This window comes from Rhea pennata, chromosome 4 (assembly GCF_028389875.1).
Source record: "Rhea pennata isolate bPtePen1 chromosome 4, bPtePen1.pri, whole genome shotgun sequence".
Lineage (NCBI taxonomy): Eukaryota > Metazoa > Chordata > Aves > Rheiformes > Rheidae > Rhea > Rhea pennata.
Genome location: NC_084666.1, coordinates 58305223 through 58322115, shown reverse-complemented (window position 1 = coordinate 58322115; position 16893 = coordinate 58305223). Strand labels below are relative to the sequence as shown.

Sequence of the window (16893 nt, the reverse complement as noted above, 5' to 3'; positions counted from 1 at the left end):
AGATGCCCCTTCTAATGGCTATAGAAAGCTGAAAGACTCTGTTCCTGTATGTTGTAAATTGTTCCATTGCCAGCCAAGCAGGAGAGCTTCATGTTGAATGAGAGCTGTCACAGAGGGAAATGGTCTTTGTCTTCTTGGTTTGGCTATAGTAATTTAGGAAGGAAATGCCAGATTAGCAGAGAAAGAAAGAACATTCCCTTCTGTAAATTATTTTCAAAGGAATGACAATTTTTTAAAGCCATATACAGATTTATAGATTCTGGTAGAGTAAGACTGATGGGCAGTGAAAGAAGCATGGCTAACCGTTCTGTTTTGTTAAGTTCAGATTAGTTTGTTTTGTTCATAAGCTTTCCTTATGTGTTGAGTATATTCTGTTTATGAAGCCTAAAGTATATATATGTTCATTGACTTGAGTGGATGCTTTCTATTATTTACAGTAGTGTATAATTATACACAGACTCAGACAAATGTAGCAGTGTAGTAGAGTCTATTTTTAGGCTCAGACATTTGTGATTATGATTTAATGTGCCAACCCTTAGCCAAGCTATGAGCAAGAAAATCTTATGAGGAAACAATGCTACCTCCCTCATGCTTAGCATGGTATGAGAGAAGGATCATCTGTACCAGGACAAAGCGTTCTGCTGTTTGGCTTCCTGTGTCCGCGTAGTTTCCTCTGTACTAGACAGACAGGATGAGTTAGTGAGGTAGAGCACACAGTTGCCGGACTGGAACAAATTGTTTATTTTCCATTGTTTGTAATCATGCATAACTTATTATGTTTGTTTCTTTTAATTTTGTTTTTTTTTTAAGTGAGATTTTCCATTTATACTCCACTGGGAACCAGTTGTTCACTGTTGCAAGCGCTGCCTTCAGAGTGAAGTTTGTACCATATGTAGGATAGTCCTAGGGACCAGTCATGTATCCCTTTGCTCGCAATAGACAGTGCATACCTATACAAGTAGCCTCTTTGACCATATAGCAAGCTGACTACATCTGTGTTCCTCCCCCCTACAGGACTCTCACTGGAATACAGTGCTGTGAAAGGTACTTGCACAAGAAAGTACTTGCACATGCCCACTGCTGGGCCTGCTCAGTCACTGCCAATTGGCCATTGATACTCATTACTCCTTTGGAAGTTTGTAGCATCTGAAAAGGAACAAGCAAAACACAAACATATGCTGTGCTCAGAGTCAGGTTACAATAAGGACATATATTCGAAACCAAATATTCCCATTCTAAAGATACTTAACTGCTAAGCTGAGATGCTTGATGTTTTCTGAGGTACTCTGTTTGAATCTTTGGTTTGCCTCCATTATAACTTATGTAGCGATATAGTTAACATTTGCTATAAGGTTTACCTCCCTTGCTTCTGCATTGCTTCTAGAAGCACTTTTTGTACCTTACCCTGCATTTTTTTTTTGTATTAAGTATATCTTTCAATGTCTCAAGACAAGAATGTGATTTTTTTCTCCCCCTCAGGCAAACCACTGTCTGTATTCTTCTCCTGCTAACAGGACTTTTCTCTCTCTCTGTGGTTAGAGGTCAGTTTGAAGTGCAGGAAAGAATGATTACGATAACAGAAGGAAACAGGAAGAATCATGCTTTCTTTATCAATCTGTTTTTTATTATTGTTTTAATGTAAAACATTGTTTCAATTAAATGCTGACCTGTGCAGTGGTGTGTGCGTGCACATGCTGAAATGAATTCAGGCTTTGTTTGGAAAGTTGTGACCTCTTTATTCCTGTTTTGGATCAAGGCTGCTACATTTCAAACCCACTACTAGTGACTGAAATTTCACTCATATACTCCTAGTGGCGCTGGCATTAACAATCCTTTAAAGTAGTGTTTCCTCTGGCATTTTTCTGTGGTGTTCTCTCTCAGTCTTTTAAAAATGTTTAAGAATTCCTCATGTAATGAAAAGAAAAGATAGCCGTGACACAATTAGAATATATCAAATAGGCTTTGTGCTAAACTGGTACCTGATGGGACAGGCATATATATATGTATATGTATATAATAAAGATTGAGAACAAAGATCTCTATCAGCTACTTGCTTTCTCTGTGACCTAGCTTAAAGCCATGTTATTTATTCTTTCTTTCTTTTTTTTTTTTTTTTAATGAGCATGCCATATGAATTGACTTTACCAGAAAGAAACGTAGGACTCGACCCCCAATCCCCCACTCTGATAAGTGCTTACTACCATGATGCTAGAAAAAAACACGCCAACTTTGTTACTTGCTTGGATGTAAATGTTAAATCTGTGGGAATGAATCAGTGTCTTCTTGCTTAAGCTTTTAGTTTTGTTTAAAACGAACTGTTTTGGAGGAAGGAAAAAGAAGGAGGGGGGAGGAATGATGAAAATTGTCTGGGATGTTAAAATGAGTCAGTTATGTTTTATATTTGTCCTCTGGTGACAAGGTTTTCATTTTTCTCCTTGGCCTCATGGAATGTTTTTATTTATATATCTTATTAGTTCTGGATGTTCTGCACAGGGGGAAACATGAATTACAAACCTTTTTTTCATTATTGTATTAAGGGCCTGAGTATTGAATGCAGGTGCTCATACTCTGTCGTAATTGGCAGTTCATGGAGAGACACCAGCTGTACTGGTTCACGGGGGAGATACTGTATCTCTTCACACATTATATATATTGTAGGAAATGCAGAATTCCTGTCATTGTCAGAAACAGTGTATGTCTGTATCTGTAAGTGCCTCTGCAGAAAAAGACAGTAAAACATTGGAAGTTAACACCATGTCTGTTTTCACTGCACTTTCATGTAGTGCTGATGTTTTGTTTGATTAAATATAGAAAGCATTTAATAAATATTTGTCCTTTAATGGTCGTGCATGACAAACTGGTGTCATGGTAACTGCCTCATTTTTTGTAAAACATGACAAATTAGGTTTCATATCTGCATGTGTGAGGTATCTGAACATATGTGTGATTAGGATATAGGATATATGTAGTATATAGGATTATATTCATTGTTTATTAATATCCAAAATCACATACTTGATTTTAAGTTCATAGAACAAGGTTGGAAATAGAATTATATCCAAATTATATTAGGCCTTAAAAGGCATAATGATATAGTAGGAAAACCATGATGCTTATGGGCATCTTAAATGAATAGGACTGTAGTTCCTTTTTTGGTGGAAGGCATGGGAAATTACAGATGCCAGTTTAGTCTTGCCAGAACAGTATTGATATATTAATGTGCAAGTGGGTGGGACTTCCGAAGCTTTTGAAGGATTGAATTATAGGGGGAAGCTGGGAATTAGTGTTAAAATTTATACTCATTGTACCCGAGTGATTTTGCCAGACAAAAGAGAAAGCAGAACATTTGCCTGTGTATGTTTGAAAAGTGTGATTACTGAAAGGAAAGAAGAACTGTTGACAGTGTTGAAGAGCAATATAAAAACCATGGAATGTTTGTTGCTTATCAAGAAAAGTATTGGTATCTGACATCTTATTAGATAGCAAAGTAATGTCCTGGTGAAAGTCACCGAGATCACACCAGTTGCATCATTGTAAGAGCAAATTGGAAAACAGTTCTAATCACAGAGGAATGGACAAGGTTTCAAATATCTTATGTGAATAAATTTAATACCTACTTCAAATATTTGTTATCCCTCTTCCTTCCGTGTGGTTTAAAAATATGTGTAAATCACTTTATAGATGTTTGCTGTGTTTCTCCTATTAGCCTCATTTCAGGGAATACAGGGCTGTTTGTTTCTGTATTTTGGAGCTGATTCAGTTTATATTCTGTCTGTGATCATAAAATCCCCTTTTTCTTGCTGTCTCCTCGGAAATATCTTGTACGTTCTTTGATGTAATTATGGCCTGACATTGAAAGATTCTTTTGAATATAATTTCATTTCCAGTGCTGCAGTGTGTTTTTATGTTGTACACTTGGTGTTTTGGGGAAACAGGATGAAATCTACATATTCTTATGTTTTTTGTTTTAATAGGTTTGTATGCACTGCGGAGAGCACTGGGAAAAAGAGCTAACCTGCTAGATAACGAGGTGGCGGGGTCAGTGATGATTACTTTCAATGACTTCCTGCAGGGGATGAATGATGTCAGGCCCAGCGCCATGAGGGAGGTGGCAGTTGATGTGCCAAAAGTAAGTTGTTTTTCTGCAATACACTAGCAACATTGTTAAAGCCACGTTAAGAGTTGCAGTTGGACATTGAAGCACCCCACAAGAAAAGATTCCTTTTCTAAAGTGAGAGTCTCAAGTTTCCAAGAAGTGTTGTACATCATCTTTTTTGTTTGCATACTTCTCTATTTATAATTTTGAAGACCTAGTTACAAAAACTTAAATTCTTAATACTTTAAAAAGAGTTGGTAATGCAGGAGTATATCTCCTGGTCTGCAGTTGAGTGTGTTGAGTGGGTTAATGGAGTAAAAAGTTTAAGATGGCTGCTCAAAGCAGAACTTGAGTAGCTGTTTAAGTTGGAGCTTTTTGTAAAGCAGACATAGATTCAAGTAGAAACCAAATGTTAATGTTTTTAATGAAAGTGTGTTGAAACAAGGCTGTGAAGAGACTAATTCGTGTGATTTTTATGTAGAGGATGCAGTTCATTCTGCTATGACCTGGATGTCTTCAGTAAGATTATATGATTTTAACTGAGGGCAGAATTAGATACTATAGGCAGGTTATCACTGCTGAGCAGTGATCATATGAGGAACTGTCATACATGAATAATTCTTTTGGCAGTGCCAGCCTCAGTCATGTTTACCCCACTTATCTGTTCCACTGGTAAGTACCACTTAGCCCTCTCAGTTATATAACAGTAGTTCATGGATGCACAACATAAACTGGACTGGGGAACTGATCTGGTCTGAGAAGTTGAAAAAAGAAAATGTTCTATTTAATCTTAGTAAATCTTCACTCTGCTAGCAGTTGTGACAGCTTCCCAACCTCCCTAACCTCTAGAGGAAAGCATTCACATCTCATTGCATGAAGACAAGTCATTTGGGAATGAGTTTGTACAATTATAAACCCTTATTCCCAAACTGTAGCAGTGAGAAATAAAACCAGTGAACAGGATGCTGCATACAGCCAGCTCAGATGTCACACTTGGCTTGTTAGAAGTTCACACTGTGCGGTGAAGTGCTGGGTGGAAATACCTGGGTTGGCGCCCAGACAGCTTTTCCTGGAAATGGTGTAGTGGCATCAATATCCACCAAGACTAATTAGTTGTGCTGAGAATCAGAATTACTACTTCTCTTGTTGCTTACTGTGCTACTGGTTCTTGGACTCATGCCATTATCACTGTACTGGGCCTTTTAGATGTAGCAGCCCGTTTGGAATTAGATGGAGTGCTGCTAAACAGTGTAATAAAGGCAAGTATAATTGATTTGCTCAAGATCCTGCAGGAAATTTGTGACAGGGAATTGAATCCAGGTCTACCTACTGTTCAGGCTAGTGTTGCCACTAAACCTTCTTGCCAGTGGCATCCTCATCTGTTATTTGTTTTTATTTTTTTAAACATCAGCTGCATTACTGGAATACTACTGAAATTCATTCCTTTATTGATGAGAAGGTAACAAGAACATAGCACAGATTCCTTTTACGCTAGCAGGACCTGCATTTTTACAAAATGATACATATTCTGTGAAGATATCAGATGAATTTTAGGCCAACTGCTTGTTGCCTGTGGTGAGTTTAAAGTGGAATGTAAGCATGAGATCCAGCAGATTTATTCAAAAAGCATGCCCTCCCATATCACTTTTATGAGGTACTAAAGCTCAGTTTAACCGCTATTTTGGCTGCAGAACTGCCTGCCTCCAAAAACTAAGTCACCTATGCATGTTCAGAAGAAACCTGAATATCTGCTAATACCTGGGACAGCTGTCCGTGAAAGTCAAAGCAGTGTAAGGGCTCCAGCGTTGTAACCCACCAAGGCTAATTAACTCTGCCATTTATATTTGAGGTGAGGAGCTGCCTTAAGTCAGCTCAAGTCCATGGGATAATGGTAGGAGCTTGGTATTACTGCGGCTGCAGCTGGGTAGCTGAGGTGGTGGTGCTGAGGAAGCAAGCAAAAGGAATCTGGACCACAGTGCTGTGTTATCCAGAGAATTTACATGGTTGATTTGTTGTTTGGAACATGGACTGTAGCAAAAAATGTGATAACAGTTTCTAATTCCTTGGATACTTTCTTTTTTTTGAGAAGGGTGTGCAACATATTATGTTGCAGGCTTCTAATACTGATTTTTAACTATGTCTTAATCTAATTTTACAGATTCAGTTTGGCTTCTCTAGTTAAAGTTTAACTGCTGTGGTTAAAACTGCATGCTTGATTGATTTTGCTAACATTTGCAGTTAATTAGGTGCTGAAGTACTGGGTTTGAGGACAACCCTCATATCCAAGAAGCCAGATGAATGCAATCACTGGGCAACTAATTTGTTCCATCACCTTGTGCCATTGATGGTGTCTCCTAGAACACTTTGATGGCATTACCTCTAAATGTCTGCTCCCCCAGCACCTGTTGGGAAACCTTTAAAATTACTCGCTTGTCACAAATCTGGTACTAGTATTAATTGCAATTTCTATAAGCTCTTCCTTTTTACTACTTTTCCCCTCTTTCTGTAGTGCTTATAGTTTGTGGATTTGGGCCACTGTTCCATTTAATACCTTATTAGTTGGCTGTTGGCTATGGTGTACTGTGATATGTTACTTATGTACTCTGCAGTAATTTACACCAACAAAAACTGCCTTATTCACACCATTTTTTGCAATCATACTAAAATACAAAAATTATGGTTGGGGGGGGGGGAATAAAAGATAGCATGAGCCAGACAGATTGCCTGAGGAAAGCTGGATTCCTGAAACTTTTTTTTTTTTTTTTTTTTCTGGCTAAGGTGTCTGCATGCCCATTAGTTTGTGTAATTATCTTGTATTGATTAATCTCCAGATAGTTTCTGTCTGTAAGCATAGGCTTTACCCTGCCTGCTCCCCCTGCACCAGAAGCTATCCAACTGGACAGGTAATTTTTGGGGGGGTGTACTGACTGTAACACTATTTGTCATCTAAAACACCCTTGCTAAAAATAACTTTAAGCATGAAATAAATGATCAGCTATAGGAATTTTTCCAAATAGAAGATGAAAGTCTGAACTATATTAATATTACAATCTTTTTGCTGTTTATTGCAGATACATTATTCAGTTGGCAGTCCACTTAGTGTGGATGCAACCTGTGGGCTATGCAGCTGATCATAAATGTACAGGCCAAATTAAGCTGATTTTTAACTTTGTATTTTTCAGATGGTGACCTTTTTTGTACTTCACTGTTTCAAAGTTGCCACGTGTAAATTGAACAAAAAGAGTGCAAACAAAGTAACTTATAAATAAAGCCACAAGTAAAGGAATTTTCTTGAAGTGCTCCTTCCCTTATTATCTTGACACCTTTGTCGTTAATATTTTTTTTTTGAGGCTGGTATTGCCTCTTATCACTGAAGGAAAATGATTATCTGTTGTTTCATGGACTCCAAATTGTTCAGTCATTACAAAGATTGCTTTCTGAAATTTGCTGAATTTTGAGTAGGCTGTAAGGGAAAACTTAATGTTCAAATCTTTCTTCAGTTCTTAGATTTTGGCGTTAATTGCTTGTCAGTTTGGGAGGCTAGTGGGCTAAAATGCTGTGTTGTATTCTGTTGTCTTTTTTAATTAAGAACCTGGAAAAAGTTACTTTGTTGTGCCTATACTTATGGCAGTAGCTAAAGCACAAGAAGAAACTATATGAAGTGAGTTGGTTGGGTGGTCTTGTGCAAGTCTCTTTATTTCATGATGTCTCAGGATATTTGATAACTCTTATAGAATGCTTTGCAGTCTGCTTCTGAAAAGTCCTCTCTGACAAGCTAGTTACGTTTTTATTAATGCACTCTTTAGTTGATTCACAACATGTGTTGTGTTGCCCATGCTTGTAAGACCTATGGCAATCAGCCACATTGTATGGATAATGAAAAAATGGTCTTTGGCATGTCTTGAGCTCTTTTCGTATTCCAAGTATATTCAGAGTTATTAATGGGGAAAGGAGCCAAAATTAAGTAAGTTTGGGAGGGTAGACAGAAAGTGAGGCTGATGCAAGGGGAGAGAAGTTTTTGTAGGTGGAAGTGCCACGGAGTACTTTTGTGTTCTACGTTTCTGCATTTCTTTATGTGGCCACTTGCACTCTCATTGCCTTGTGCATGGGGTGTGAGTATACATTTCTCCTAGGTTCCCTCCAGTATCTTGTATTCCATTTTTACAGAACCTTTCTTGAGCTTTGCTGTGTTACAGCCTTTCTAGAAGGCTACTTTTTTGCTGCAGGGATTTAGGAAATGCACATTGTAAATCAGGAGACTAATACTACAGTTGTTTGGAGAGTTGCACTATAGTTGCTGTCCTTCCCTCTCTTATGGGTCTTTCCGTAATTTTTGTAAAGTGCTTGCCCGCTTCACTCACTCCACTGTAATTCAACACTCAGATCTGTGACTTTGCAACCAAAAGGTTCTGGATGAGACATCCTTTGCATGTGTGCTTTATTTCTTTATTGCTGCTGCTTAACAGCCTTTGGAGAGTTACTGTTCTGCCTCCTATTCTGAGCTCTGTTAACCTGGGGAGAACTAAAGATTATGGCCGTAATGAAATCTTGGTGTCTTGCATACTGTAGCAGAGCACTGTCTTTGTATCTGTAAGCTCAGCCCTAAGGCTAATCTTTTAAACCATTTCCACAGTGACAGAGTATCACACTTCATTGCATTTGTTGCAAGGCCTTTCCTTTTTGCTCTTACGCAGGTAAGGATGTGGAGCTTTTTAATATGTGGACTATGATTTGCGTTAATCACAGTCAGGAAGTTACTGAGGCACGCAAAAACAATCCGCTGAGTTCTTCCAAACATATCGGCTTACATAAATCTGAACAAATTCTTACTTTTGAGTGTTTTACTGTTAGTGGGCTGATTTTTCCACTTATCTACCTACTCTTAGAAGGAGAAAACAAGTATTTTGTTTAGAACTTGACCAGCAAGTGAACATAGTGTTTTATTAGCTATTTTTACTTTTAATACTATTACTCTTGGATTCTGTATGATTCATGGTAGTTAAAAATCTTCAAATGAGTTTCAGTATTCTGAAAAATAAAGCAGAACAGAAGAATACTTTCTAACTTTAGGCACTTAACTGAGATGCCTGACAGACATCTCTTTGCCTCTGAAGGAAAGAGGGGAAAACTGAGAAACCGTCCATCCAACTTTGAAAAGAGTGTTCAAATCTTAGCTGAATTGCACTGTGATGGTGTCTCTCTGTCTCTTTTGAGTATGTTGAGAGCCAAAGATACCCATCTCGAAGTTAGCTGGTAAGAATTTGTCCTCCCGTTTCCCTCTTCCCTTCCAGAGTGTTGTGAAGTTTCTCACTGAGCTGTTTTTGCTGAATTTTGACAAACAGTTTCATTTCAAAACTAGAGACATTCTCTCAGCCCTTTTCATTTATGTGCTACCATTCCTTTGATTTGGTTTGTTTGGATTCATGCTTGGAAAGTGCTCCAGGAAAGTGTATTGGCAGGCTGCAGAAGTTGGCTTACAAGTTATTGGAGCTGGTATGCTGCTTTGGTAATGCCTCTGCTAAAACCTTTCCTTCTTCTGCTATTGGGTTCCTCTGCTGCATCTGTTTCAGGCCTCTCTTTGCTCTGACCCTTACTAAATTTGTGTTTCTTTTCTACATTTTTCGGGGGGTAAAGGAATTCTGCTTTTGGCAGAATTCTGCGTTTGGCAGATCCCTCTTAGCCTTCTTAGTAGACAATGGCTATCAGCTCTACATATTTTGTACTTCCTCAGGCTTATAAAGTAATTATTTATTTAAGAACCAGAAGCTGCTGATCACTAAGAAAAAGATTTTTTTCTAGAGTTCCTTTAACATATTCCTAATGTGAGAGACAACATGCACTGCTGGCAGCAGATCAGCAACTCCTCACCTTCCAATTAGCCTTTGAACTCTAACACTTAGGAGTGGTTGACCCATGCGGGTTCATCTTTTGTGTTTACTCTCTGTTATCTTTGTAATTTTCTTCTATGTCAAAGACTGACAATTGATGAGAAGTTTTATTTGGTTTACAATTTGCTTGTACTGAGCACCATTTGCAGATTTTCTTGTTCTTCAATAATAGTCTGAATTGCCTCATTCAGCAACGTTCTTTTAGTTTCCAGTCAGTGTTCTGATACCAGGGAACTCGAAATGGGGAAGAGCCAGGAGGGACAACAATTTTCAGAGTCAGCAGTAAGGCTGATATGTTAGGTCTTGGAAATGTTCTACTTGTGTTTCAAATCCATCTGACTTTCCAAAATTGAAGTGTGATTTATGTCTAATAAATTTTTGGAAGAGTATCTTAAGACAGAAGGTCAATTAATGCAGGTGCCTTTTGATATGTTTAATATTTCACGTGGATTGGAAAGGATGCTGACAGAACAAAGAACAGGCTGGGGGGATGTGGGGAAAATTCTGTGATTGGTTTACAATTGTGCAAGGAAAAGAATATCAGATTTTAGATCTGTGCTGTTGCATAGATCAAGATGCTATTTTGAGTAGGATGCATCAGTTAAGACCTGTCTTGTGTCTTTAACAGCACAAACTTAACTACAGTTGGTTTTGAATGTAATTCTTTTTTTCCTGTAGATAGTTGTCTGTTTGGTAGTTTGTTTATTTTTAAGCTTCTTGTCAAATCTCCAGTGCCTGAGTCTTGAACAGGAGTGGCAGTGTTGGAAAGCGATAGACTTCCTAAAAAAAAATCCTAATATTTAGTCCTGTGCAGCTTAATAGGATTATACAACTAGAGTCAGGACCTTACTGTGGTAGTTTTAAATAAAACCTTCTTGAACTCATATAGTCCTTTTCTTCAAGGAAGACATCAAAGTAATTTACAAATTCTACATCAGCAGTGTGTGAAAGAGAAATCAGTTATGATTTCAGTAATGGTCACAGAAGGTGTTGTTGCCTACGTGGTATTTTGTTGTTCTGTTGTTTTTTTTCTATATTTTGTTGATCTTTGAAGTAGATACTTTTTTTTTTTTTTTTTTTTTTAACCCCCAGTGTAAAATGAATCTTGTTGTTTAAAAGCCTTTTTGAAGAAATGACTCATTCGAAAAAAGTAGTTCATGAAAGAAGCAGGACACGTTCTACATTGCTCTGTATTCTGAATTTAGCAAAATGGTCTGCTTTTCAGGTATCTTGGTCAGACATAGGAGGACTAGAAGATGTCAAACTGAAATTGAAACAGGCAGTTGAATGGCCACTCAAACATCCCGACTCCTTCATCCGAATGGGGATTCAGCCACCAAAAGGTGTGCTGCTCTATGGACCTCCTGGATGCTCAAAAACAATGATAGCAAAAGCTTTGGCTCATGAAAGTGGTCTCAACTTCTTGGCAGTGAAGGTAGGCCATTTATTCTTGCATTTTCTTATTTCCACGGTAACAACTTACTGAGGACGGTTTACCAATTGCCAGTGCTAGAATCCAGTAGCTCTTAGTTTTTCTGGTTATCATTTGTACTACAACAAACACTTTGCAAATCTGAAGCAAGGTTTGTGTTTTATAATGAAAAAGACCAGTGTTTTTTTCGTGTGTGTATATGTATATATTTTTTCGTGTGTGTGTGTATATATATATAAATATATATATATGTTTTAATCAGAGCACAGAAGTAACATGTTGAAGGGGTGGGTAAGCTATTTAGTAGCATCTAAATGCTTTATTTTAGTGAAAAATTTAAATGACTAGAATTATTTGAAAAGTTTCTCCAAATCAAAACAGTAAAATTCTTAAAGCACTATGAATGAAATGCAATTGAGATAGGATAGTGCGTACCTATTTTAACTGTATGAACTACTTACTGTAAGAATTATTTACATTTCTCTTCATTCCTCAAGAAAGTTGCTTTGTTTATCTTGATATTTCATTACAGGATTTTCTTGCCCTATTAGCCTGTTTTTCAGGGGAAATCATTCTGTTCATTAGTTTCTAGAAAGTTTGCAAAATAACTTCTACCCGGAATACTCTTGCGTAAGTGGGATGTTCCCTTAGTATTAAGAAACACTTCAAATATCTCTATATTTTAGAATTCACTGCCTATGAATCGTTTGTGGGATTCATGATACGAATCAATTGTAATTAATTACTGTGGGGCATATGGAAAATGCATGAAGGAAAGTTTAATAATAATATTGAGCTTCAATGCGTAGGAACAAAAAAAAAGATAGTAGAGTGATTCCACATCCAAGTAGTCTTGCAGCTGTGTCAGAATGTTAATGAAGTGCAAGAAAAAACATTTAAATGTTTTTGTTTTGAAAGTACCTCCTGCTCAACAGTTAGACCATGTACACTTTTCTGTTGACCATCTCTTTACTTGCAGAGCAGTCTGTGGTGGTAGCTTCTACACAGCTCCCTCCTCTGCCTATCCTTTCAGTGACACTGCCGGTGTGGCTCTGGACCCTATCCTCTTGGGAGGCTGAGGCACTTGCACTGACCCTTAAGCCAGCAGCCCTCCATTGCCTGTGCTTCCTGGTGTTGAAGCCATGCCTCTGGGTCACAAATATATCAACAAGAAGCGCCTTGGAAACCTCTGCCCTTAAGAAACGCTAGCCTTACTGCCTCTTCCTTACAAACAAAGTGGTTCTTTGTACTCCAGAATTACTGGTAAACAAGGTAACCTTTTCCTCCTGCCCTGCTCAGGAAAACATTCCTTCTTTGTTTTGTCCAAAGCTGCCCAAAGCATCAATGCCTGAAAGGATAGGAACAACAGCAGTAGTGTAAAAGAAAAAAAAGGGGGGGCAAAAAAACCCAGCCCAAAGACCCTCAAACGGTAAAACAGTTAATAATGATTATGTTTGCTCTCATGTATTCATCAGTCTAACTGCATCACAAATGGCTAATATGCACTTTATTAACATTAACACAAGCCACCTTTTCCATTTGGGGGCATGCTGTGTGTGAGTTTTCCAGGAAGTATACCGGTATGAAGGGTGTTTGTTTTTTTTTTTTTTTTTTTTTTTTTTTTTTTTTTTTTTTTTTTAATACAGTAATGCAGCATTTCTTCACCATGTATTTTGTAAAGGTACAAAAACCATTGCTGCTGACAAGTGCAACAGAAGTGTCTGGCTTGAGAAAACTGCTTTTTATTCTCTGTCAGTTTAAGTACCTTGGCCTACAACTGCCCAAGCATTCAATGTACAGATGTTCTAAGAGGCACTTCTCTGGAGTATATCCAGCCATGGATATGTTAACTCCAGGAAGGGAACAGAGCCCACTTTCCCTAACTTTGCATTTGCTTCCTGGACAGAAAAGGCAAAATCCATCACATATTAAATGTGTTAAACATCATTGTCTGTAGTGTTTTTTAAAGCACTTCAGGCTTGAATTCATCTCTACTCCATGTACTCCTGCAATAAATTCAAAGTAGATGAATGTGATGCTTTTTTTTTTTTTTTTTCAAAAGAGAGGGCTTTTTGTAGCTTGTAGTCCTGTTAATTTTGCCTTTCTCCTCATTATGCCTCGAAAGGCTTTTTCTGTAAGTGATACCACACTTTTTGAAACCAAAGTGTGTTTCTTGATAATTTACTTTACACACTGGCTTTTTCCAGTCTCTCTTGCCCCAAATAAATGATCCTAATGAAACATGTCTGCTATACTGGCTGTAGAATATGTATACTCTTTTAGTATAATTAAGGTGGCTCAGGGCTGTGGGGTCCTTCTCAAGGGTGGACTACAGACAGGAGGAGTTGCTATGGCTGTGGGAGCCTGCTGCTGGGTTTCATCTTTCTCCTGTGTGTCTGAAACCTGAGAAGAAACTGAGTACATTATGTGCAGCACTTATTTGGTCCGGTGATTTTTGGAAGATGGGCCTACTTATGTGCACAGAACATTAAATATAGACGGGCAAAGCCCCACTCTGCTTGTGTAGATCAGCTGTATGGCTCAGTGCAGTTGGTATCTCTCAACCCCAGTCTGGAACCCAAAAAGCTTGGCACTGCTGCTCCAGATGTGTCTATGCAATGTCTCTTCAGTTTGCCCAGCTCACTCTGTTGAATAAGATATTTCTACTAGTTTATAAGAAATCTGTTCAAATGTGTTTTTTCCATGTATCTTTGGAAAGGCTGGTTGTCATAATGCTGTAGGAAGCTTAGCCAAATGGTGCAGTATGTACCATTTGTCTGTAGTATGGCATGGAGGATAGGCAAAGTGTAGATGTAATTTCTGGGCAGAGGAGCTGAGGAAATAATGTGATAGCAGATGTTTGATGTTGCATGTTGTTTTCTCTTGAAATCTATTGTGAAGTTGGAAGGGTTATTGTTATGGCGTTTGACCCTTCTATACACATGCTGTTTGATATTTGGCCAAAACTTTTTATAGCAGTATTTTTACCAAGACTGGTGACCTTTTGCTTTTCCAGAGAAAAGATTTTTTTTTGTTGTTTGTTTGTTTGTTTCTAACAAAGCAATTTTATGTATAATTCCTGAGGGAATTGTTCATTCTTAATTCTTCATTTGACTGTTTGTCTCCTTCATACAATGCATTTGCTAAATTTATTGGGAAGGAGGTTGTCAGCTACTTTCTGGGGGACCGCCCTTCCTGTTCCTTCCCACTGCCCCTTTCTAAATCTATTTTGTAGCTCTTGATGCTCTTCAGGGTTTTAGTGGACATCTTGACTCTTTTTTTTCCATCAAAAAGCTTGTTACAAAAGGGTAAATTAGTTGTTCTTATCTTCTTGGAGAGATTTCAGTGTTTTGCAGTTGTGGATATTAGCAAGTATAAGACTATGTAAACAAATGAATTAGGATTTTTCTTTTTCTTCAGTGTTTGAACATCTGTCTTGCTTTATCAGTGCTTTTGATCTGGTTGAGTTCTTATTTCTCTCAACTTTGTACACACTGTTGTACTTCTCCGTGCTCCTCTTGTGCGGGACCAGAAGCTTTTTCTCAGAAATGTATTTTATGCATTTCTGTTACCAATGGAAAAAGAAAATTTATACACAGATATTGGACTTATTAATAGGATACAGGATATAATTTTCAGCTTCTGCCAAGCTGATGACAGCTCTCTGTTATGTACAACTGTCTCTGTGACATTTTTGCTTTTGATGCCATCTAATTTTTCTGAAATTGAACATGAAGAAAATGAAACCCTGTATCCTTGCATTGTTTCTGTGGGGTGGGTTCCCTCTTTTGACAGTTTGCTTGGTGGGTACCTTTCTGTCCTGTTTTGACATTTCCTACACTTAGGGTCAGCTTTGGATGCTTTTTTTGAGACATATGTTGATTAGACTGCTAACATTTGATAGTGATATAATAAGAATAATTTTGGAGGACACTTCTTGTATCTTACTATATTGGATAGATTGGTAACAAAGATAATACTTATACCTGCATTTGTCTTGCATCTTAATTTGTTTAGATTTATTACTACTGTTCTTTTGGATTTCTTTCTTTTTTTTTTTTGGAAAAGTTTTATTATTGTGTTAATCTAATGAATATTGCTTTTCTTCATGGATTTTTTGTTGGGTTTCTGAGAAGCAGCTTGCAGAGAATCTGTGTGGATTTTTATTTCCCTTATTATTATGGTATGTAGGTAATTAACCTTACTCTCTTACTAACCTTACTAAGCAAACCATTGGCTTGTTTTTAACCTGTTTCAGAATGAACATGGGAATCTATTCTTATGCTGTAAGCTTGGTAGGTACCTTTGCATTTCCTCAGGATAAGTTTCATCACCCAGTGCTAAGGGGCTCTGTAGCTGACAGTACTGTAAAGCATCACGGGGACTGAATAATCCTTTTGCTCTTTCAGTTGCCCATATGCCTCGTGGTATCTGGCATTACTGTGTGTTGCTGGTGGTATCTGGCATTACCTCCTACTTATCCCAAGCTTGCTTAAATTAGAGGATGAGTTTCTACTAACTTAAGGAGGCTTTTGCTCAGGGCTATATGGACAATAGACTGAGTTTCATTTTCTCAGATTACCTGAATTTGCAAAATAAGTAACAAGAAAAACTATGCAACTTCTATATACTTGTAAGGGTTGAAACTTTGGTTCTTCTCTAGATGCTGATTTCTTTCTTTTTAGAAAGCAGTGTTTGTCTATTTGTATGTTTGAAATCAAAACAAAGTGATACCCAGCCTACTGACAGTGACAAAACACAGCTTGAATTTTCAGAAAACTTAGATCTTCAAAAGATAAACCCTTTAGAGTTCAGGTCTGTAAGTGAGACATGCTGAGTATTGTAAACATGATGGAGCATGAAAGCAGTATTTAAAAAAATAGTGGCAAGAAGTGTTGAAGTACATTAACACTGAGCAAGTCAGTAGTACTAATGATGTGTACTATACTACTCTAAAATATTTGAATATTTTATATGAGGTAGGAGCTCCAACTATGGAGAAGTTAAAATTTTGTTAGAAAATATTTCTGATATTCTATTTTCTATTACTTAAGAGCTTGGGCTGAAAGAATCTTTCTTCTCTTTTTTCAATTAGCATTAATTACAAAAATACACACTGTTCTCTGAGCTCTGACTTCATCTTGGCTTGATTTAACTTCCTATATCACCCTGCAAATGCTTTTGTACCACTCCCCATGCTTGACATGTACTTAAGTTTAGTTTGTCATCTGGGTCAATTACGTCAAAATATTTTCCAACTGAAGCTTCCTCTGCTTTTCCCTTCAGCTCTTGGCTGCGGCAGTTAGAACAGATTAACGAGACTTGGAAAGGCCGGCTGCTTTACTTTGTGAAGAACTGTCGCTGAATTTTTGGAAGATAGTTTAGCCTTCTGACAAGGATTTCAGCAAGCTCTTCTTGAGCTGTGTTTGTGAGCAGAAGCATGGAATAAGAAAGTTTTGAGGTGGTGACTAACTGAG

At 37.6% G+C, this 16893-nt stretch overlaps 1 protein-coding gene across 1 annotated transcript in view; it reads left to right on the top strand.

Moving 5' to 3' along the window:
* Positions 1-16893, top strand: part of AFG2A (AFG2 AAA ATPase homolog A) — a 201007-nt gene that overhangs the window by 23511 nt on the left and 160603 nt on the right. The window contains exons 9-10 of the mRNA XM_062573995.1: positions 3975-4129; positions 11210-11419. Coding sequence (XP_062429979.1) covers positions 3975-4129; positions 11210-11419 — 365 coding nt within the window. The remainder of the gene's footprint in view (positions 1-3974; positions 4130-11209; positions 11420-16893) is intronic.